The sequence below is a fragment of the Fundulus heteroclitus genome, chromosome 11, assembly GCF_011125445.2.
Source record: "Fundulus heteroclitus isolate FHET01 chromosome 11, MU-UCD_Fhet_4.1, whole genome shotgun sequence".
NCBI classification, from domain to species: Eukaryota; Metazoa; Chordata; class Actinopteri; order Cyprinodontiformes; family Fundulidae; genus Fundulus; species Fundulus heteroclitus.
In genome coordinates, this window is record NC_046371.1 from 14993720 (window position 1) to 15018167 (window position 24448).

Sequence of the window (24448 nt, forward strand, 5' to 3'; positions counted from 1 at the left end):
GACAGAGACATCTTGGAGAACTTATTGGGTTTGGAATCAAAGTTTGACAAAAACAATTGAATGGATTCTGTTAAAAGGTACAAAGTGAGTCTAAAAAATGTCAGGGTCTTCCGTGGGGCAATGTAGGGATTCTCTGTAATTAAGTCTGTCTGATGCAGGCAGATTAAGGGCTCCCAGTCACGTTACAGTACGGATGATGGAGCCTTGACAGAAACATCAGAGTAAGCTGCCTTATTCAACACTGTCTCAGTAAAAGGCCAAGGGTTACACAGGATCAGAGGTGTTTCTCTTTGACTTTTCCAACAGCACAGACAAAAAATATACTACTTTGAGAAGCTCCCGCTGAGTGAGGTAATATTAAAAAAAAAATACTTTAAGCTGTTGGCTTGGAGTGTGGAGATTGTCATTTAAAAAAGATAAAGCATTTTATTTAAAAAAAAAGTCAATGCCATCAAGAAATTCGTAAAGACAAATTAAATTTGAATTTATCTAATAAGAAACCTCTGAGACCAGCATGATAACAAGGGAAGGATTACTGCGTTGTTATGTGGAGGAAACATGGAACATGGTACAGGTTGCATGAACTATTTATGAGCATGAAGTACAGAACATGACGACTAATTAAATTTCTGATATTGCGCTAAAACACCATTGATTAATTAGATCCTCGGCTCAATCTCAAAATTTACATAAAAGCATTTACAGGTCATGGTCGCTATGTAGAGCACTTTGCAAAAAAAAACTTTGCTCTCTTTAATTTTTTTCAATTTTGTCACATTACAACTACATTTCCTTCCGATTTTATGTGGTAGATCCAAACAAAGTGTTTAACTTTTTATGCAAATTCATATATGAATAGTGTCTGAGTTCAAAACATTTTGGATTTTTTTTTTCTGCAAAGGTCTTTTGTGATATGTCTTCATCCATTTATTAGAGACTGAAATTCTTCTTCACAAAAAATAGCATGGCTTGGTCAGATTGGACAGACAGTGTCTGTGCACATTAATGAATCAATCATCATGGCTGACCAGCACTTTACATGTTTCCATGGGTATTTAATAATTTGTCTTTGATGATGAGCTCCAAGTCTTTGACGTTGGAAGACCTAGTTATCAATCCATCTGTGGCCCCTGGACCAAGTTTATGCAGCCCCTGACTGCAGCTCAAGAATTATTCACATTTGTCCATCCAGCAGAGGTGGTTGATGTAGAATTCTTTATTTTTCATTCATGAAAGATTGCTGCCAGCAAAAAAAAAAAAAAAAAAAAAACGTTCTTGCAATGAAAAAACTCACATTTTGATAAAGATCTACCCCGTAACATTTAGTCAAACATGGACCCAATCAGATTAGAAAATCAGATTTGGGTCCAAGTCTGTGAATAACAGATTCGCAGACTAGATTTTCTAATATATTTAGATTTTCTTTTCTATTATTCATTCTACTAAACCTGGATGAACGCAGTAATGTTTTAAATAAAGATTGACTGAAATCATGTTGTTATTGCTGAAAAAATACAACATTTGTTTTATTATTTTCAACTGATCCCACAAGATTTTACAAACGGAGTGCCTTTCTTGTAATAAGGCAAAAGTGCTAAATCGTTTTAAGGTTGTGAATCCATAATAATTTATACACCTCTTTCCTACAGAAAACCTGCTTGCTTAATTTTTTGCCATTAAAATGTTGGACATGTAGTTTATTGTTGAGTAAGTAAAAATCCGTATGTATATATATATATATATATATATATATATATATATATATATATATATATATATATATATATATATATATATATATAAATACTATATATAATCAACTATATAATTTAAAGATTTTTATTTCTTATGTCTGCTGCTTTGTTAGTTTCGCTCCTGCTCCTCAGATCTTGGATCTTGTATTTGCTGCCATCTAGCGGATTCTGTTAAAAATGTTTTAATCATTTCTTCAGATTTATTTATTTATTTATTGCTTATATTTGTGTCTTAGTTTGTTTGTGAGTTGTTGCTGCTTTTTCATTTCTATTGGTATGATCAGAAAACACGTAGAAAGAATGCAAACGTGTTTTTAGCGGTTTTTAGTATTACTGTTATTTATAATAAGGTGTGACAGCTTTGTTGTTAAAAAGGGAAAAAAACTGTTTTCTGTGAATTCAGTCCAGTGGCATATACGGCAGTAAAAAGAGTGCCAACCTTGTGTGCTGTAATACTAAGCTGCTTTTAGTTTTGACGTCAGGTGAGTGCAGCACACCCCTCCGTCCCCGGTGCAGAGCAGAGGACGTCTGCTGGCTGACTGAGGTGCGCACTGAGCGCGCCGCCTCGGCCCGCCCGGACACTGCAGTGGAGGTACCGAGCCATCGCTGCGGCTGCTCGCTCCCGACACACACAACGTCCCGCTGTAGCCGCCCCGGGACGGGACGGAACAAGGGTGGATAACCACCGGGAACCATGGCCGAATCCAACATGCGGTGGGGGTTCCCCCGTCTGCGCCGGGCCGCGGTAAGCTCCACCGGGAGGTGGGGAATGTGGGAGGCTTCCCGACTGGGCGGTAAAGGATAGCTACTGCAGCAGCAAGGAGAGATAATGCTGTTTTATACTGCGACACAGAGGGCGTGATGTGCTTCCAAGATGCGATACCTATTTAACACGCTTTTATCTCCAAGAGGCTGCAGAGTGGAGTTCAATGTCAATAAGTCTGTTTGGTTTAGGACAGGCCAATGACAGATGTGCTTTGAGTGAACCTGGAGGTGCAGAACTGCAAGCTTTACTGATAGATTAGAAGGAAAATGTTACTGTTAAACCCATGTTTTGTGTAATAAATCAAATATGCTTCATTATTCTGTATATAGCTGGACAGTTGTGCGATGCTGATGTTCTTATAAGTTTTAGGTTACATCATCATGGCTGCAGAATGAGAAAATATTAGATTCACTGTCTGAACTTCAATTGCGTTTGCTGTAAAAACGAAAGATTTGATGATTTGATTTGGTCTACGGGTCAACTGAGTCATATCTAAAAATCTCACTTTCCCTTCAAAGGTTAGTTTATATGAGTGCACAATACACTATATGATGGCTTAGAGTTTTTTTTACAAATAAAATTTTTAAAAATGTGCCATTTATATTGATTCAGGCCCCTATATTTTGATACACCTAAAAACAGATCATTTCATCTTATTATCTTTAGAGGTCACCTAATTAGTAAATAGCATACAACTGAGTGTCAATAAAAATACAGCTTTTCTGTGAAGGGCTCAGAGGTTTACTGGTGAACAATAGTGAACGAACAGCATCATGCACACCAAGAACAGAAAGGTCAGGAACAAAGTTGCAGAAACTTTAACAGCAAAGTACCGTTATAAAACAATATAAGGTCTCTACTGAGATAAAGCCAAAACAGGTCCCATTTGGAGGTGACCACAATCCCTAACAGGGAGACTCTGGTCAAATTACTGGTCATGCTAGACTTTATGTGGCAGTATCATGGTTGTTGTTAGTTTGGTTATTCTGCCTTGCAAGAAGCCATTCAGAGTTGCTTAGAATATTTATGGAGCTAAACTAATGGTAACCCTGAAGGACACCCTGTTAGATGTGGCCATAGACTGCTGAGAATTGGCGGCAAGAAGTGAAAATTTATGGTCACAGGTGTTCTCCTTCTAATCTGTGAACGTTTAGACATTTCAGTTTCTAGACACATAAAGCTGGTAAAGCATCTTAGCAGTAATTTCTATGACATACTTCTGGAGAGCTTTGATTCGAGGAGGTTGAATAAAAATATGTGCGTCGGTTTTTAGGTTTTAATATGTAAAAAAAGAAATGGAAACCATGTGCAATTTTCCTTGAAATATTCAACGTTTTATCAGTTGTCATCTAATTTTCTACTAAAAAACAGTGCGGCAGACATGATCTCGTACTCTCTGATAACAATTGGGTTTTGTTTCCTGCATGAGACCAGAGTAATGTGTACCAGTGTCCTGTCAGAGTGAAATGTTTTGATCTTTACCAAAAATATTCAGAACAACTGTAAATTGAGGACATTTGTCAGAGTTTGTGGTTTGGGTGCTGGACCAAGATTTAGACAGTATCTCTGGAGCAGTTAGTGAATAGATTTAATCATGTATGTGTGTGTGTGTGTGTGTGTGTGTGTGTGTGTGTGTGCGTGTGTGTGTGTGTGTGTGTGTGTGTGTGGGAGGGGGCATTGACCAGGGCATCTATTTGTCTGACACCAGCTCTCATTACAGCGGTCTACTTCCAGCCTAGTTCTAATTTATAAAACGGTGAAATTGTGGACAAATCAGGGTACATTTCAAATGGGGACAGATTGACTGTCCCTGTTAATCCGGATGTGTGCATTCTAGAGAAGCGGGTCAGAAAGTTATCCATGGCTCCTTCCCACGTTGTTCCAATAAGGGCTCTGTAACTTCCATCCATACATTATCTATACCGGCTTTTCCCTCTAGGTTTGCAAGGATCACCAGCGATCAAAGGACAGTCATTTTGTATTAAACTGTTTTGGCGCTTCCTTCATTTGTAATATTTTAACTAAAGCAGCTGTTGTGAAGTGTTGCTGGAGGTAAATCCAGCTGTTTAGAGATGAATCTAGCTGCAAGTCTGACCGCACGGCTCCTTCCTAGACTCAGAGGGTCGGGGAGCAGCTGAGAGCTGACAGTCAGCTTTTCTAGGCTCTATGATTGATATGCAATCTTTTAAATCTAACTTTGTTTTTTTTTACAGCATTTTGAGTCACTTAAAGAGCACTATAAATAAAAAGCATAACTGTTAGAATGTTATCCATCCATTCATTTTCTCTACCCGCTTATCCGTGCAGGGTGCCTATCTCCAGCAGTCAATGGGGGAGAGACCCTGGATCTATTTATGGTATTATTTAAAAAATAGTTATTATTATTCTCCTTCCTCCGACAACTGGAGGGAGGTTTCTGTCAACAGGGTTGGAGAAACTGCTCAGCTGTCGCATTTGACGTGACCACCGTCACTGAAACCCGAACCGATAGAATAATGATAAACGGTTGAAGCCGAAGCGGTACAAGATGGATTCTTGCGTGTTTTTGAACTCACAAATACCGCAAGAACTAATTTTGCTGGCAAGGTTACTTACTCTATAGAGAGCAGGACAAATACTAAACTAAGGGAATAAACTAGGATAAACAGGGAAGAAAACACAGGAATAATCTAAGAAACTAAACCACAAAGCATAAACTAAAATGACATTCATATCATAACAACTGAAAATACAGCTATACAACAGTAACTCACTGTGCAACAGAAAACTGTAAATATGTTTATATAGTAGATATATGTATAAACGGAAAAAGAAGCAGCAATGCCATGATTTTAAAGACGTGTATTAACACAGTACCTCTAAATACAACACACACACAGATATATATACCGGTACTCATATTGATACTAATTTAAACACTGTTGTTGTCTCTATAGTGTATATATATTTACTGTGATAGGACCATAAACACCCTTACAGTAACTACCTGGCATTCAGCTGCTAACAAAATTCACAGACACATTTCCACAGTTTATTTAAAGGAAGAAAGTGTGACTGATTGTTGGGGAGCTTGGCTTGACAACTGAGATTGAACGAAGATGTTTCACTAAGCAGCCGAGTAAGTAAGAAGAGCTAATTTTTGGAGGCACTGAAGTGATACCGGAGCTCAAAGCTCTTCTAGATTGACATTTAAGGATGCTGATGCTGCGTTGAGCTTTGCACTCTTTCTCTGAGTTAGCAGTCTAACTCCTTGGGTGCCATCACTCCTTTTTCTGTCTGCCACCAGTGGATGAACAAGCCACAAAAGTCACCTTGATGTGGCTGAAACAACCCCGACAGAATAATTATGTCTATAATGCTATATATAGATAGCATGCTTGACCTGAAATTTAAGGATATTTCTGGTTAATGTCTATCATCTGGCCAATACAGCCAGTTTGCAACACTGACGTTCTGCAAAGCAAAGCGTTTGTCGCTGTGAAACAAACAAGGTGCAGGACAGAATGCTTGATGTGCGTTAGTAGACAAAACAACACTTTCTACATCATTGCAAGAAAATCTCCAGTTTGGATATCTGCTGTGCTCTTCATTACAGTTTGGATATCTTTCTGGTGTGTGTCTGTATATCCGGGATGCTACAGTTTTCTCCTATCTTCCAAAAATAAAACATGAATTTTAGGGCAATCTGGCAACTGAAATACAATTTCCTACCATATTGTACACCCAGGAAGTTCTTTGTCATTTGGGTATTGCCCGCACTGAAACCTAAGCGAGCTTATTGATTTGATTAGGCATGGGCCGGTATGAGATTCTAATGCCTCAATAACCCTGAATGAAAAACATAATTATTTTATGATACCACTGTGTTTACAGAAAAATTAAACAGTAAACTGATTTCTTTAGAAAGGTATCCCATCTGCTGCTAAAAAAGATGCAACCATGTTTATGGTTACAACAATGTTATCAATTACATTCATTTTGCTCTTATTTTAATTTTTAGATGCGAATTTCAGGAAAATGTAGCAGAAGCACCTGCTAAATTTAGCAGATTTCTTTCGCTCATTGTGCAGAATATACCGTTTGGTTATTAATTTTAAAGCAAGTGTAACAAGCTGGTATTAACAGATTATCCAGTAACTGTAATTTACTATCTGCTGAGGAAGCCTGCTTTCAGTCAGTGTCCTAACATACACGCTGCTAGTAGCTTGTTAATTATAGCTTTAGAGCCACATTACCGCAATAAGAGTTCTTGCCCTTCTCAAGCTCCCATACAATTACTGTCCATGTTTTTGGCAAACGGAAATATTTCCGAACAGACATGCAGGGAAAATATGTGGTAGCCTTCTCAGTGTGCAGAAAAAATAAGGAAAACTAAAAAAAAAAAAAAATCTGGTCACACTGGATCTTTTTTCTAGCATCTGATTTAAAAGGCGTTTAACCATATAGGAAGGGGATGATGGAAAATCACAGCCGTTCTGAAGCCACAACTTTTTAAAACCTAAACATACCTTGATACTGTTAGCCAGCCCATGTCCACATTCAGAGTGTTATGAAGCTCCGCTTTTTATGCCTGAATGATTCATGATTCACTGCATCATCTAAATCTCATCAGATGCAGATGAGTATTTGCACACTTTTGAGCTTCTCATAGAGGGTTTGTTTAGACATCCATGCAAATTGCAGAGTTTTTTAAAACTTTTTTACTAACTTAAACATTACAATGTTTTCTCCTTCTCATTGAGCGTTTATCTGATAGATTCACAAAAGTGCACAGTATTTTCGTGCCGCTCTGTAAACTGACTGCTATCCATCTTTTTTTGACTTGAACATTCAAATCTTGCCAGATGCTAAAGACAATTGTGTCACTTTTAGCTTCTCAGTGAGTGTTGTTGTTTGGTACACTGAGCTTGAACATTTATGTCTTTGATTTGTGCCTGTGAATGGTTACATACACAGACTCCATGGTAACATTATGACAGTTAAGACTCTTAATTGTGGATTCATAGGACATAATCATCTGATTAACAGCAAAGCCATTTTATGAAAAGGGTCAAGTACAAGACTGAAAATGAAAGTGAAAACATCAAATTATTTTAAGAAATCATTTATGTGAAAGACTTTTGCCTAGTTGTTGTGTTTCAGTTTTGTATAGAATTCAGGAATTCCTTAAGGAAGAAAACTAATAACTTTTTACTCCTTTTAGACTTCTTTTCCTGGTAACCTGCACCTGGTCTTGGTGCTTCGCCCCACTGGCCTGCTAAGCTCCACGCCCAGTCCCTCCTCCAGCACAGATCTGGGCTTTCGCTTCAGCCAGGATGACTTCCTGCTAAAGATGCCGGTAAGAGACTTTGCAGGACAACTTATTAACGTGATACATCATACTATATGTGCAACATTTCTGCAGACTGGCAGTATGCTGCATACTTTTCAGACTTTGTAAATGTTGCACAACTTATATAACTGGCCAGTTGGATTCTGGGTCTATTTTTGCAGGTGGTGATGCTGCGCTCAGTTGGTGACCTGCTGCGCTACATCGATGAAAACCACCTGGCTTCAGATTTTACTGCAAAGGTGGAATATTGCCAAAGTGACTGGGTCCTTCTACGATCGGTGAATGACTAGCTCATATAATTCTACCACAGCGAGTTTTATTTTTAAATGTATTGTTTTACGTATCTGTGGGTGAAAATGTGTGCCCGTCTGTGTCGGCAGTCCATTGAGACTTTTGCGGTGACGGTGAAAGAGATCGCCCAGCAGCTGCAGGGGTTTGGCTCGGAGCTCTCTGAGACCGAACTGCCAGATGAAGCTAATGCCATTGAATTCCTGCTTCACTCTCACACACATCGATACAGACAGATGAAGGTAATACCTCCTTACTTTCCGTCTACCCTTCTCTTCTTTGTTCTTCCATTTTTATGCCAGTTTCTGTTATAAGTAACTTGATGTTTTTATCCAGTTTTTTTGGGCAGATTGCTCAAGTTTTGTGCGTTTTTGTTGTTTTAATAGCTTGCTGTTTTTTTTTATTTCGCTGCGTCAGGACGAAATCCGGGGTGTGCTGAAAGAAGGACGCCTGCTGCTGACAAACCTGGAGACAGTAAAAGCTGCTAAGAGAGACGTAGAGGAAGAAAGGGAGATACAATCTGACATGGAAACTGTTAAGAGGTGCGATTCAAAGGAAAAAAAGACCCAGGAAAATTTCTTTGAAGTTTTAAACGCCGTGCAGATCTGATTCCATGTAGTCTTTACAGGGGATCTTCAGCTTTATTCAAGCAGAGAGTTTGTTTGGGGGTCTGTGTGCCTTGGTGTGTTTTAGGCTTCTGGCACAGCTCAGAGACATGGAGGAGGCATTCGATGGTTTCTTTGAAAAACATCACCTGAAGCTGCAGCAGTACCTCCAGCTGCTGCATTATGAAACCAGCTTCCAGCAGGTGGGATAATTGGTGTTTGTGCTTTCCCTCCCATAAAAGTCAATTTAGCACCGCCTCTTGATTTAGGCTGTTGTGGCTTGTGTGTGTTGAGTGTAGATGGATGAGGTGCTGGAGCGGCTCTCTGCCCAGGAGAAGGAAATTGCCTCCGTGGGAACCACAGTTGTTCAGACAGAGCAGCTACTTAAAGACCTGGAGAGTCTGAATAAACGTGCCCAGGTCATGAAACACACACAAAGATGCACCTCACTTAATGTAAAGGTGTATCTCAATAAATTAGAATATTATTGAAAAGTTCATTTATTCCAGTAAGAGGAATATAACACATTTTATGGATTAATTGCACATAATCTGATGTTTTCAAACCTTTTTTCTGTTAGAAATTATGATTTTCTGCTTAAAACTAATGAAAACATGACAGCTAAGATTAAAAAATGTCAGAAAAACAACAAATTGAACACAGACATGTGGGCTTAATCAAATCTAGTATGGTATGGCATAGAAAGGGGTGGGATGATATGGTTATCTGTTACCCATTATGACTCATAAATCTATAGTAAATGCCACAAAAACATAATCCCTCCATAAGGCTTGGACAATTTAGCAGATGATATCCAAATCCATAATCTTTCAAAGAGGAAGACAATTTGGACATCGTTTTGGATTCTTTCGAAATTTGTCATTTAGAAAAGTGCATTCTGTTACCGCTCCAAGGCTACACCTTCAATATGGTAAGCATTGGATGAAGTGAGCATAGCTTTACAACTATTTTTTCTTTAAAAAGCCTTTGATCTTAGATCTCCATATAAAAAAAAGAGAAGACTAAACCTGGCTTTGGTTTTCTGAGAAAAATGTAGGAAATTTTCGAACAAAATGTTACCATAGATATCCGTTTTTTGAAGCTTGTGTCCTTGATGCAACAATCTTGTCAGTCGACTGGCACGAAAGGTGACATTTATTGGGTCGGTGGGCTACAGTGAAGGAAACGCATGATTTTTTTCAGCAAATCTAACAGGATGAGAAATAAAAGATAAATGCTTCAGTAACATGTTCTCTAACAGAAACGTATTGCTGCAGTGTACCATAGGTCATGCAACCTATAAGGCTTATCTCTTCAAAAACAAGAAAATAGTGTTAATAAAGTGTCATATATTGCTCACACCCAGACATTGCATATAAAAATTTCATGTGTTTGCGTGCATCAGGAGGAGATGACTCGTGCCCAGGTCGTGATCTTGCACGGTCACCAATTGGCTGCCAACCACCACTACGCTCTGGCGCTCATCGTCCAGCGCTGCAATGAGCTGCGACATCACTGTGATGTCATCAGCACTGCCATAAACACCAAGCGGGCCTCGCTTACCCGAACACGAGACCTGCTGCGGCGCCTTGAGGAGGTAAAAGCGTTACGAAACGCAATCATCCCCTTTATTTCTTTTCATTTTTGTTTCTGATTGGATCAGTTCAGGAAAGCAATAGAGAAATCGATAGTTGTGTCTTTGTTTGAGCAGGCTCTACGTTGGTGTGATGAGGGGGCCTATCTGCTCGCCAGTCAGATGGTGGACAAGTTCCAAACCAAAGAGGGAGCTCAGGAGGCTCTGCAGTACCTGGGCAGCCACCAGGAGAGGGCGCCGTCTGTGCTGAAAAACAGCCAGGACACCCTGAGCCTGGAGTTTGAAGCTGTACTCACACCACAGCTGCAGGTAGATGTGTGTAGGTGCTGCTGACTCAGGTCTCAAGAGCATATAGGTTTTCACACTCTCTTCTCTTGGCAGTCCCAGATTTCTATGGTGAAAGAGAAGCTGAGCTCAGTTCAGTGCATGATCAGAAACAGAGAGCAGTGTTTGAAGAAGCTGGCGGACCTGCAGGTTCGACCCATTCAGCTGGTGGCGCCTCGGCCCGAACCGGACCAGACCTTACTCCGTTGCAAGTCCCCCCTCTTCTCCCCGAAACACGGTAATCGCCACTTCAGCTGCTGCCTTGATTGTTGAGCTTCTGTCAGAGTTTGTTTGTTTATGGCATTTTTCTGCTGAACAGGATATAACGCTTAAATAAAAAAAAAACCACAACAATTTACTGCAGTTCATTTTGATCTGGACTGTATCTGTTGCTAATTATGTTTTTAATTATGGAGTGATCTCTTGCACTGACCCTCTAATATTTGCCCATCATTTCCACTTCATATGGGTGGTTCTTCCTACAGGTGTGGACTTTAACGTCTTGAACTCAAAGTTCTCCTTTGACCTCCTTCCTGGAAAAAGAGCTGCAAGGAGAAACAACAGTCCGCGCAAGGTCTTTGTTCATTTACTATTCATGTCTGGAATAAATTTTTGGTTTCTGCCCATATTATGTCCAAAATAATTCAGTAAATTTGGTAATGACGGCCTAGATCTGCAATAACCTGCCAAATTTACCACATATGTAAAGGTGTTGAAAAAAAACTCTTAAAATAAATTATTATTTTAACTGCTATAAAACATATAATTTAAATTTTCATTAAATTTAAGAAATAATAATAAAAACTCACCACTCCCACAGTCCTGCCTGAAAGTGATCAGTAATGACACTTTAGGTACTTAGCAAAGGGTGACTATGTTTAGCATTGTGGAGGATTTATAATACTGTGTGTTTCTCCTCCAACGATCCTGGGAACTTTGTAAATCCACGCCATGATGAGCTCTTTGAAATATCAGGTTATTTTTAATAAAGATTTGGTGGAATCTACTAGTAAACTGCATAAACAGTATGATTACCCAAAATATATGGCCAAATCAGCAGAAATATTTCACCCGACATGTCAAAGCCGTCTTGTTCTCCAAACGTAAAACAGAGACAAGTATTTTATGTGAGCTAAAAGATTGTGCTCCTTAAAAAAACAAAAATAAAACAACAACAAAAAAACTTCTTTGCACATCTTTCCATGGGACGCTGTACTCTAAAGCTCTTTTTTTTTTTGGCTAACATATTGTATTTCATGCGTGTTTTGTCAGATTGAGGTGATGCATGACTACCAAGGTAACCGCAGCTGCCTTTATGGTCCCAACCCTGAAACTGATTCAGAAGCAGAGGACAATCCAGAACAGGTCACAAGGTAAGTGACCGCGCTCCCCTCAGAGCTAATCGCTGGTCTAAAGTTTGACCTCTGGTCCTATCCTGGATTTTCTTCAATCTGCAGCTGTGTTAGCATACACTAAGAGGACTTCCAAATAATTAAATCCATTTTTTATGGCTTCTCTATTGAGGATTTGAGACAATTTATCTCTTTGATTTGCTGTTTTAGGCACATAATGAAGGAATTGATAGCTACAGAGAGGGTCTATGTGGATGAGCTGCTCTCTGTTCTTCTGGTGAGTTTGCATTTTTTAGCTAAATCAGCTCAAAGATTATACCCAGGTTGGAAAAAGAATGTATATTTTATATTTCTAGGCTTTATCTGCTTCGCCTGTTCTTTACTTCTTACTCATCAGGGCTACAGGGCAGAAATGGAAGACCCCTCCATGTCTTATCTTCTTCCCTCGGCTCTCCGCTGCCAGAAAGACGTGCTGTTCGGCAACATGCCAGAGATTTACCAGTTCCACAGCAGGCAGGCGTGCATGCTCATTCACACGTAGACCCAGGGCTCTCCAGTTCTCACTGAGTTGCCCCTCACTTCCTGTCTTTTTTGCTCCATTCCAACCTCCCTTCCTTTTTTCATTCTCTTGGATTCTCTGTTTAGGATCTTCCTCCAAGATCTGCAGGGTTGCCTGGAAACACCAGAGAGGGTGGGGGCTTGTTTTCTGCGGCGGGTGAGTAGACAGGAGCAGAAACCTGAGGACTGAATCCAAGTTGATCAAAAGAAAAAAACGTAGTGGACTCTTATGTGTGTTTGAGTAGAAAGACAAGTTCCAGGTGTACGAGCGTTACTGCCAAAACAAGCCCTGCTCCGAGCTGCTTTGGAGACAGTGCTCTGATTCGCCCTTTTTCCAGGTAGTTACATATGGGACACATATTAAAACTCTCTACTCCATTTGCTTTTCATTCATTAAACTCTGTCTCTTTGTCCCACTTTTCTTGTTATAACCCCCTTTAGGAGTGCCAGAAAAAATTGGACCACAAATTAGGTCTGGACTCTTATCTTCTGAAACCAATCCAACGGCTCACCAAGTACCAGCTCTTGCTTAAGGTTGGGGAGTCCTACAGACGCGCGATTCACATGAATTAGAAATATGACATTTCTGCAATATTACATTGAAAGTTTTTATAATAATTGTCAAGAAAGTAGAATTTTGTTGCAAACATGTTGCAACATGTATGAACTGGGTTTAAACGTAGTAACGAAAAAGTAAATTTTCTTTGAAACCAAAAAGGCTTCATTGAACATAAACAAATAAGGTAGTTACATTTATGATTATCTAAACTGGGTTTTAAATAGAGATGCAGCAAGAAACCGGCTGTTGACTGGATATGGATACATTTCAGCTCAGATTTGACTAGTCCTGAACAGTTTAGACTTGTTTAAAACATAAAGAAAGTAAATAAAGTAGGAGCCTTGTTAGAAACACACCAGAGAAAGGTCTCCAAAATAATACTGACAACAATACTATTCAGTGTGGAAGTTGTTACTGACTGAAGAGGACTTAAAGTTAGCTATTTCCAGCGTCAGTGAGCTCCTTAGAACTCTGGGGAAGACGTTACTCTACTGGGTCCTCTTATCCCCTTTTTGTTTTTAACAGTCAATGTTTGGCCTGTGTTAATGCCATGGCAAAAAATGTCCCAAGTTTAATTTAATTAATTAATTTAATTAATTTAAATAATTAATTAATTTGAATCAAAATTTTAAATTTCCTCCTCATTCCTCATCACAATTTAGAGGTTTAAAATTAAACGAACAAAACACACACAGGACCATGGGCTCAAACTAAACAGGTTCCCATTGACATTAAACAAAAGTTTTTAAATATACAATACATCAATTTAACTTGAAGTGATAGCTTATGACTACCTTTTAGCATCTGGGTTAAAATTATATTGTAATGAAATTATATATTTAACTACTAGTTAGCAGAAAAGAGATACAGGTTGTCTTTTTTGTTTTGTTTGTTTTTTTACATTATTGCAATAAAATAAGATTAAAAGATTATTGCAACAAAAATAGCACAAAATCTAAGACAAGGTTCATATTTGTACAATTTATTTTAAAAAAAAGCTTATATGAAGATTCATGCTTTGTAGGTAAAAAAAATACTAGATTTATATATTTTTTCTTTTCCATTGACACATTGTGTCCCAAGGGCTCTTTTTTTTGGGGGGTACCCCAGGAGTTTAAAAAAAGCAACTACAGTTTCTATGACATACAGAGAGATGTCTATATCTTATTCATGGTGCTAGAGAGAGGATGACCGTCAAAGATAACAAGAGGGCTGGACAGAGTGAAGTAAAGGTGCTCTAGTTTCTACTTCTTAGCTTTAGACCAGCGTCCGTCAAAGAAAAATGTTGGCAGATTTATGAAATTGTCATAAATGAATTGTTAGGGAGTACCAATGTAACTGTGGTTTCAGTAATGCAAGCCACACTAACTGAGCTAATTGCTTATATAAGCTGCTGAAGGCACTTTAATATGTGAAATTGGTAACTATTTTGTATTTGTATTAAATGCAAGTAAAAAAACTGTCTGGTGATCTGAGTTCCTAATCGCTGCTCATAGCAGGAAGACTAGAGAGATAACTTTTGTGTGCCCTCATTAGGTTTGTACATCCGAGTGGGCTAAAATCAGCAAGTTAAAGCTAAACACAAGTCAGCCACAGCATTCTGATTGGTGCATTGTAGTTTAAAAGTTTCACTGTGACTATTAGCCATTATCCAGTAAGATAATCAGTCGTAGTCTTTATTCCTGCACCACTGTTGGTTCTCTGCTGTTATTTTAGCAACAGTCAATTGCAGCTTTTTAAATAAAGTCACTATAAAACAATTTATTTTGCATAATAGTATTTTCAATTTCAAGCACAAGTAAGTAAAGGACAGCGACTCTAGTAGACATTTCTAAATAGGCCCAGCAAGACAAACTGAAAGGTAGATTCAATTTAGTCGATTTGCTGATCTACAGACTAACTGGCAGTGATTTTCAGTTTTTCTAGATTAGATTAAGTAGAAGCTGCTGACATTTCCTGCTGTGTGTCTGTCTTTGCTCAGGAGCTTTTGAAACACTGTGTGGAGGCGCAGTATCGCTGTGAGCTCCAGGAGGCGCTTGACTCCATGCTGGAGCTGCTGAAGTCTGTCAACGACTCCATGCATCAGATAGCCATCACAGGATACCCGGTACCAGCTAGCCAACCCAATGATTTAAACTTAGTGCACAGTATTTATTGTGTACCGTTGCAATCTCCTCAAAGTATATCATATATATTGCGGGGGGAAAAAATCCTTTAAATTATGCTCTTCTTGTTCTTAGGACCATTTCAGTTTGCGCTACTGTCTTGGGTTTCAGGGTGATATTAGCCAGCTGGGCCGCATAATACTCCAGGGGAGCTTTAGCGTGTGGATCAGTCACAAACGGGCAGCGGTGCGAATGAAGGAGCTGGCCAGATTCAAACCCATGCAGAGACATCTCTTCCTCTACGAGCACGCCCTGCTCTTCTGCAAGCGACGAGACGAGGACAGCCATGACAGCTTCTACAGCTTCAAATCCTGCCTCAGAGTAAAGAGCTTGCTTGATACTCGTGGATGCAGTAAGATGTTGTGTGGAAGACTAGAAGATGATAGTCTCTCAAAGTTTACCATTTTGAGAGACTATGACAAGTAGTGAGGGTGTGTGGTTCTTCTAACTTTGGGTTGGTATTATAAATGAAGCTCATAGTATGACTGTAGGTTTAAAAGTTGTTGATTTTTGTGCAGCAGAATACTAAGGAGATCTTGGGCAATCATCTAGTAGATTTCACACATTTTCAGACCAGACTTTAACAACTAAAATGTGGATTGTGCATGAAAACTAAAGATAGATAAAATATACAAGCAAGGCAAGATGACTTTGTAAAGTACCTTGAGATGACATGTGTTGTGAATTGTGTTGTGAAGATAAATAAAATTGAAGTGAAGTGAATTCCTGGTAGTAACCGCACTATACATTTTCCTGGCGCACATTCAGTCATTTTTATACTATAACATAATATCATCACTTTTTCTCTAGATGAGCACTGTGGCGATCACAGAAACTGTGAAAGGAGATGTGAAGAAATTTGAAATCTGCTACAGTGGCAGAGAAGTTGTATATATAGTTCAGGTATTTTTTGTTTTTGTTTGCTATTTTATATTGAATTGCATATCATTTTAATGTGAACGCCTCTAAAAAAAAATCTGGTCTGTGTGTGATGTCTGTCCTAGGCTCCCACGGTGGAGGTCAAAGTTGCCTGGCTGAACGAGATTCAAAAAATACTCGCCAACCCACAGAAACTACGACAAGGTTTCTATCACTTGTGTGGTTTAGTCAAAAGGCCTTTTAAATTTTTTTAAGATAATACCTTTTTCAGTAGAACTTGCAATCTGCTGTAATTTCTGCATGTAAAGTGGTAGTTCTTTATTTATCCTCTTTGATGTGATGCTGTTTCCTTTTAGAGTTATCTTAGTAAATTTATTCTGCCCTCCCAATTTAATATGGTTTATATATTCAAATTCCTTTGGATTTAACTCAGGCACTGTGTATGTTTTCATCTTTTCTCAGACGAGGCTTCTTCTCTTCCACTTTCGGACAACCTTCTGTCTGACAGGTGAATCCCCTTGAAAGACTTCTGTGATATACAAACTTCTGGTCACATGCTTATGTATGCTATCCATGGTCCTGAAATCTATATCACAAACTTCTGGTCAGATGCTTATGAATGCTATCCATGGTCCTGAAATCTATATCACAAACTTCTGGTCACATGCTTATGTATGCTATCCATGGTCCTGAAATCTATATTATTTTACCACTTTAACAGCGCATTCGAACCATCCTTTATCCCAGTTGGAATAATATTACAACATACAACTTTAGTGATTTAACAAAAACAAAAATTCGGTGTGCAAATTAGGAATTTTCAATAATCCACAAAATTTTCTAAAGATTCTAAATTATACATACAGACTCTAACATTTACATGCTCCCACTAATATTTGGATGAACGTTCTCTTACCTAATTGCTTCTCAACCACATCCTTTTTTGTACCCAATTGGTTAGCTTCTGTCATAGCTCTGCTTGGATACTTCACCAATCTTTTGGGGAGGAGAGGGTTTATGTAAATTGGTTAGTTTACCATCATGGTCCCAGCTTTTAGGCATAATCCACACATTTTCAATACAGTTAAGGGCATGGCCTTTTTTGGGAAGCTTAAAACTGTTATTTTATGAGATTTTATGAGATTATTTTGATATTTAATGTCTACTTGTATCCAGGTTTAGCTATTTGCAATGAAGATGTTCAGGAACAACTCAGAACCCACCTCAAGCTGTTCTATGTTCTATCATTACTCCAACTGCAGGTTGCTCTTATTTAAAAACTTCAAATAAGAGCATAAAATCAGTATAAAATTTCATGCCCGTGACGAGTGAGTTTGAATATTATCCTAACAATTTTTTAACTGTGACATTTTAAGCTTTTTAATTCAACAAAAGCCTCTTTCACAAAGTATTTCAAAGACCCGCAAAGACTGCAACGTCTCTGAGCTTCCCTCTGGTCAGCAGTGGTTTTTTTTTCAGTTTGACCGACAGGAGGTATCATGCGGTATTAACGCCATTACTGCCCACTAAATCAGGTCAGAAAAATTATACGTGAGCTCTACATCACTTCCTCTACCCACAAAGTCAACTTGCCCCTATACTATAAGTCAGTTGATGCGGGCCTGTCAGTGCCTAGCTTGGCGAGTCAGGAGTGTAACAGAGTCGTGCTGACTTCTGCGCCCCATGCCACTTTGCTCTTTTCACGTAATGCATGGAGATGGCAAAAAGGCGCCTTGATCCCACCTTGAAGCGCTTTTTGAAATGGGCGGGATAACGCTGTTCTCTACATTAGACCCAAACGTTTTCATAACCTCTAAGAGAGTTGGTTGATTTCAAGAGACCTTTGACTTCTAGGTTTCTGCAGCGGCTTGAACGAACGTATTCGATATTTCCAAGAAATCGAGACATCAGTGAAAAATAAAAACCTGTTTTAGGTTTTTCTGGCCTTTTTGAGTTGACTCTTTAATGCCTTGTCAGTGACAGTGCAGCCTCGTCAGGATGAGGTCAAGCATATTTCTTTACAGGGTGTTTTTTTTTTTAGCCTTGTTTGTGTTAAAAACAACAATGGTTGGTGTTTGCATGCCAGCATGTTCGGGAGTTTGGGGAATGCGTGATTTTTGTGTCACATTGCGAAGAACATTACTTTTCCTTTCATTGAGCAGGATTTTTTTAAAGAATTCTTTTCAACATGTATCCCAAAAAAGACGAAACCCAACAAAGTTATTCCCATGCATGATATTTCAGTTTTTCTGTTTTACCAAAATAGCTCCATTGGGGACATTTTACAACAATGTAGTAGATAAGGTAAATGTCCTCTTTAGTTGCTATTATCTCTCTCTCTCTCTCTGAATGACGTGTAGAAAGTCCATGCAGATAATAGTAAGACATTTTTTTAGGTCAGGAACTTCCCATCATCTCTTCTTCCAGGAATTGAGCATTGAAGTTTTTGGTATAAAGATAAACTAAAGGCAGTTTTACCAAATTCTGTATTCAATAAAACATCTACCTCATGCTGCAGAGGGGTCTCAAAGACCAGGATTGGTAGATACTGATACAGGTGTTGGATGTTAATGACTAACTTGTGGAGAATATTGAATTATAGCCTGTCGTGCATTTATATTCATATAGTATATAGTCAGTAACTTTAGCTTAGAGAATGTTTTACATTGCAAAACATTTTGCAATAAAAAACATTTTTTGATTGATTGATTAGAGATACACAAAAATGTTCTTGAGAAAAACTTGTTTCTGCTTTCTGAAGGTGATGGGGGAACTCAAATTAATTCAAAGTATTTTTCTACACACTGTTTTTTTCCCTTAATTTTCTTTGTTCATTTATTTAAATGGACAATTTTCACCCATCTGCTACTTAAAGCAAGTCAAACTACACTTTGGATTGTGTATGCTGTTAATGAAGGACCTGGTTGATGTGTTTGTGTGGGATATTGTTTAAAAAAAAAAAACCCCGACAGTTCCATATATTGCAGCCCTCTGGGACGTCCGTGTTTCGACATGGTCCGAAATCCGAGGCTGAAATATATGTGATTGTGAAATGAGTGGAATGCAGTGTTAACCTCGATAACGTGGATGAGGTTTGAGCTCGGTTATGTGACACGGTGGATGTTTGTTTGCCTGTCCTGTTTGTGGTGCTCGTGTCTGTGTTTCTGTGGCCATGCGTTGTTGTTTTTCTTTAGCGCATCAGAGATGTGTGTGTCGTGGGCTGGCGTGCCGGTGGGAGGCTGCTCAGCGTGTCTTCCTGTTCCTCACAGTTCCTCGGCAACAAGCCACTCCCACATATGCAGAGGGGAGGAGTCAACACGTTCCAGCCCCGCCCATTCGGACCCTGTTGTTCACTCGCCTCGACGCAGTGAGTTGGAACAGGCTACGTCCTTTATGGGATACATTTTGGATTTTTAAGAGAGTGCATTTTTTTTTTTTTCAAAGAAGAAGAAATTCAACAAATGTGTTTTTCAGAAACTTAAATAATCTAAAACACAGACTGGATTATCTTTAGCATTGTAAAATAACAGTACAGAGCTTCACTTCAGAAAAATGATAATACCATTTTTGCCTGCAGCACAAACTGAATTGTTTTTAATAAAGATACTATGCCTTTAAAAAGGTACTCATTGCAAAGGTTTGCAACAATTCTAGCTAACAGCGCTTTGGGAATCAGATTGTTGAATAAACTACAATTTTATCAACCAACTACATTATTTTTCTAGAGTTTTGGCTCAAGAAGTAGGAACATTGTTGGTCTTTCTGCAAAAGTAGCTAAAGATCCAATTGGAAAATTGTTCATTTCCTACTTTAAGTTCTCAGTTGTGTGGGCATAACACTGGTTTATCCCTTTTTGTATTAAAGGCTTTTAATGCAGTGATGATCAAGAATCAAGTTTGATATAAGTTTCAAATAATATACCTCTTACAATTGTATAGTGTCCAAGGAAAAAGTTTAGTCTTTCCATTTAGTCTTTCAAAAAGAATGGAAAACTATTAAAGATCTGTTTAAAATATTTAAAAAACAAACAATGTAACTCACTGGAAGCAAACTCTAAAGAATTTAGGAAGGGCTCAAGACAGTCCCTGTTAAGTTAATAGAAATATGACAATATCCAGAAGCATTGTAAAAAAAAAATTACTTTTACACAACTTAATAGTTTGGTATCATATGAAGCAGTTTCATCTTTTCTTTGACCACATCTATCTTTTGGATTATTGTGAAATAGCACAAGAGCTTCAATTCAAAACTTGTTTGTTTTTTTGCACAGGAGGTTTTGCATAGCATATACAATGTTTGTGGCTTAATAGAGCAGCAGTGCAGTTTCCTACTCAGCTTAGCCGTCTGTCATCCACAGGCTGGCCAGCTCCTGCTCACTCTGTGGCAATCTGCGAAGGCCTGGAGGACTGGGGTGCGACAGACCTCTCTGCCTTATCAGACTCTGATGAGGAGGATCAACCTTCCCCACTGGTAAACGTTTCTTACGGGACATAAAGAACAAATTGAATAAATGTTGTTATGTATAAGGACTTTGTGGATTAAATGTCATAGCATCTAACTTGCTACTAACAGAAAACCACAAAGCTCATCCTGGCCTTTAACCTTCAATTGGTTTAATGGTAGGATGAGTCCTGGAGATTTGTTTTTTGTATTACTGCCTGACACTAATGACTCTGTGGGAAAGCTTTAAAATACAGGATAAACACATTTACTGCAGGGATTAGTGCCTTTAGTCCATGTCCATTAGGGTTTCAGGAAAGATGTACCTTTTGATCTGACAAAATATCAGTTTACTGGTGTTTTTTTCCTTTGTTTATCTTCATTTGGCTTACACTACATAAGCCCATAAACCCATAATTGTTCATGTTAGAACCATTGCTGGTTCTAACATCAGGCTAAATGCAGTGTTTTACATTTTACATTTGTGCTAATTGTTTAATTGGATTGTAATTTACATTTACTAACCCATCTCATCGCAGTATTGGTGAATAAATACTGTGTAACACCGATGTTGTAGCTCTGTGATGGGATTCACATTTAGAGTTTATGTTTTTGCTCATTTTAATACCCCAGCCGTCACGTTATTAAGTGTGTTTCTTTGTTTATTTCCATTCTACTTATGTAATACAGGATATTTCTATTGATCTCCAGCTAAAGCAGGCAACCTCAGAACAATATAGAGCACATGTAGATGGTTTCAATGCAATTTATGCGAATGCCAAGGTTGCACAAAATATATTACGGATATATCGTAATCCCAATATTAGTGTGTGCAATATTCATAGCACATTGAACTGTTTGGGGTGATGACTGATATATTACAAACGTTATGAACTTGCATTATACATCCTAATGTAATATTTATTTAGTTGGACAGAGTCTCATGACAGCAAATTCTATTGTGATCAGTGTGTTGAGCTGTCAGAATGGTTGAATTGGTATGGCACTCTGACCTGTTTTCTAATTAACTCATCTAATATTTGCTTGACCACCTGGGGGGACTATGTATAAAGCATTGAATTTTCAGCCCTAGATGGTCAGGGGATCACTTATGCTGTATTTGATTTCCCTCAAAGCTTGGATCTGGTAATGACGAAAGATGAGCGTAGGAATTGTTAAATGCTGTTGTGCTGACTACTAACAGCCATACAAGCTGATCACAGTATATCTCCAGTTTATGGATCTGAACACAAAAGGAACATTTTTACATATAAAGTTGTGCAGTCTTATGTGAGCTGTTGGTTTAATGAGATACAAAGCATCTGATGTGCTAATAAATACTTAATTTCACCAACTTTTATTAAGTTTTAAATGAGTGGCAGCCGTATTTAATGTCAATGTTTCACAAAAGGCACTTTTTTTCTTTTTGTTTAGATTGAGCTAAAAGGCATTTTTCTATGCACCATCATCCAATTGAAACAATAAGAAAACAGCTTTCATTCAAAGCCCCCCAAAAAAACTATTGTTCTTAATGGAACCTGGATTTTCTTCTTTCTGCAGTACATGAAGGAAAAAAAAGGGTTTGTATTTTCATGTTCATGTTCAGGTTTACCATTCACTTTAATTTCTTGTTGCTTCAGGTGGCGGGGAGGTACAGGGTCATGGTGGAAAGCAGCATGGCCAGCTCTGGTGACATCCTCTTTAACTGCGGCGACGTCATCCAGCTGCTTCATGAGGATTCGTCGGGAGTGTGGTAAAGAGATTCAGGAACGCTGATTGGATCCACGTTCTGATTGTGATAGCGTCATGGAGATAGAAGGTTAAGTACAAACATCTTAAGACATGCTTGCTGTGCTCTGCTGTGTTGTTTGTAATTTTAGGATGGTGAAGAATATCAGCCGTGGGGAGGAAGGTCGAGTTCAGCCTGAGGACTTGCACAGGATTCTGGGAGAGAGCTGCTGAGGGCCAAATGAAAGTCCCCCCCCATTCCCGAAAACTCACACATCATCCATTCATTTGCAAAATAAATGCGGGTGTCTGATTCAATCAAGTCAGACTAAAAACACAACAGCAGCCACTCGTTCTACTCTTCAAAGAGCCGCGACGGTTCCCCTTCAGAAGCTGTGTACTACAGGACGGACCTCAGAAGACTGTAAACATTGAAAGCACACACAAGCCATTTTTATCTACCTTCTCCAGCAATGAGGCAGAAGATTGTTTGGACTGGACCGGTTCAGTGGTTCCTCCTCATACTTCCTTTATGGACTTTCATTTCAGAAGTTGTACAAATAATATTTTCTTATGACATATTTAAAAAAAAAACACGAGCAGATACTTGTGGACCTTTCATTTGTGTGCCAAACAGCAAGGCTGACCACTGCGGCGTCTCTTTGTGACATTGTGTTGAGGGAAGCCTGCTTTCTACAACTGCAGCCATATTTGCCATTATAAGGTTTGTTCTTTAGATGAGTGAACATATTGTCACATCACACTTTGCCTCTTATGCCCCCTTCACAGTGGAGTTAGATTGCACTATAATATAAAAATCCACCGGATGATTTTTGCGGGGTCTTGGTGAGATCTTTTTGCTACATATGAAGGCCACACCAACAAAGCTGTCTGACTTTTTTGTGCTTGCACAAAAAGTCCACGGCAAGAGTGTTTATTATCATGGAGCGACAATATGGGTCTCGGGTGGTCCATAACGGAGCCCGGTTGGGTTGCAGCGGTAGTAGGTCATCCATGTTTGTGGCCCTGCAGGCCTCACGTCAGAACTACCGCCTCATCACATCCACACCAGCATTGTGTCATTCCACTGCTTGGACCGCACCCAGTAGGATCTCACCAAGCAGATGAAATAATCCGCTACCTCCATAGCAATAAATAACGCTCCCTCCCTTGAAGAAAAGAGATCAGAATGCTCTGGGTTCCCAGTGGAGCACGGCTGCTAGCTGGGAAGAAGTGCTGATACCTCCAAAATTGTAACATGGTTGCTGAGAGGCTAAGGGAAGGAATAGGATGACGAAAAGGTGCAAACAACTGTTTGTATGTTTCATATTATATCATTTAATTGTCAAAGTGCAGCTTTAAAAAAAAATTATATCAGGCTTCTTAACTTCCGTTTGATTATCTCACAGTGATCATTTATTATTATGACATAAACAGATCACTGCACCAAGTTAAATTTTCTACGCAGGATGGTACAGTCAGGAGTTGCAGAGGCCTACCTTATGTGTGTGTGGATATTTACTGTGTTAAGAGAGCCGGGATTTTAACTATGCAGTAATGTCGGAGTTGCCATCAACCAGAAAGGAGGTCGTCTAAATTTGCCGTGATCCAGAAATGTTAAAATGGTCGTGGAGGTCTCGAAGCGCATAGAGCTTTCCTAATCTAGTGTGAACGGGGTTATAATTGAAGTGACAAAAGGTAACGATAGTCTTCCAGCCACATTTACCTGCAATTGCAGGACACAGAAACCAAGGGGTTTAATAAGGTCAACATATGACAGGTCTTGCAGGTATCTTTATTTATTGCTGCCATTCTTTTATCTTTTGCTCTTCTGGATGATGAAAAAACAAAAACACAGCACCTGCTCTGTCCTTGTGATGACAGACAATGATCTATGGTGCATAAGGGTTGGATTTTACTTATTAAAGTTAATCTGGCGACAGTAAAACCACAAGATCTATGAGTCAGTTCCCATACAGGTGGTGGCGCTCTAAGGCAATACCCTAACTCTTTATATCTATGTCAGTGACTACGTTGCCTCCTAGTCCTTAAAACAGTCAAATAAAAGGACACTTTTTAGCACGTCATCGCGCATGCAAACCGT

General features: G+C 38.9%; 1 protein-coding gene across 2 annotated transcripts; it reads left to right on the top strand.

Annotated features, from left to right (window-relative positions):
- Window positions 1-2265: 2265 nt before the first annotated feature.
- Window positions 2266-23278, top strand: LOC105916234 (proto-oncogene DBL). Of its 2 annotated transcripts, XM_036142932.1 has the most exons (26): window positions 2266-2499; window positions 7724-7858; window positions 8014-8130; window positions 8233-8382; window positions 8558-8682; window positions 8834-8948; window positions 9045-9164; window positions 10151-10342; window positions 10457-10648; window positions 10721-10901; window positions 11149-11237; window positions 11936-12036; window positions 12226-12292; window positions 12413-12528; window positions 12661-12730; window positions 12819-12911; window positions 13015-13107; window positions 15114-15239; window positions 15409-15618; window positions 16108-16200; window positions 16302-16380; window positions 16639-16684; window positions 19371-19543; window positions 20534-20646; window positions 22257-22369; window positions 22497-23278. In XM_036142932.1, exons 1-26 carry the CDS (start codon window positions 2449-2451, stop codon window positions 22576-22578), a joined length of 3042 nt encoding a protein of 1013 aa, XP_035998825.1. In that variant the 5' UTR covers window positions 2266-2448; the 3' UTR covers window positions 22579-23278. The 2 variants fall into 2 exon arrangements, with proteins under 2 accessions (XP_035998825.1, XP_035998823.1); XM_036142930.1 differs by lacking the exons at window positions 20534-20646; window positions 22257-22369; window positions 22497-23278 and having other exon boundaries at window positions 15373-15618; window positions 16639-19468.
- Window positions 23279-24448: the final 1170 nt, after the last annotated feature.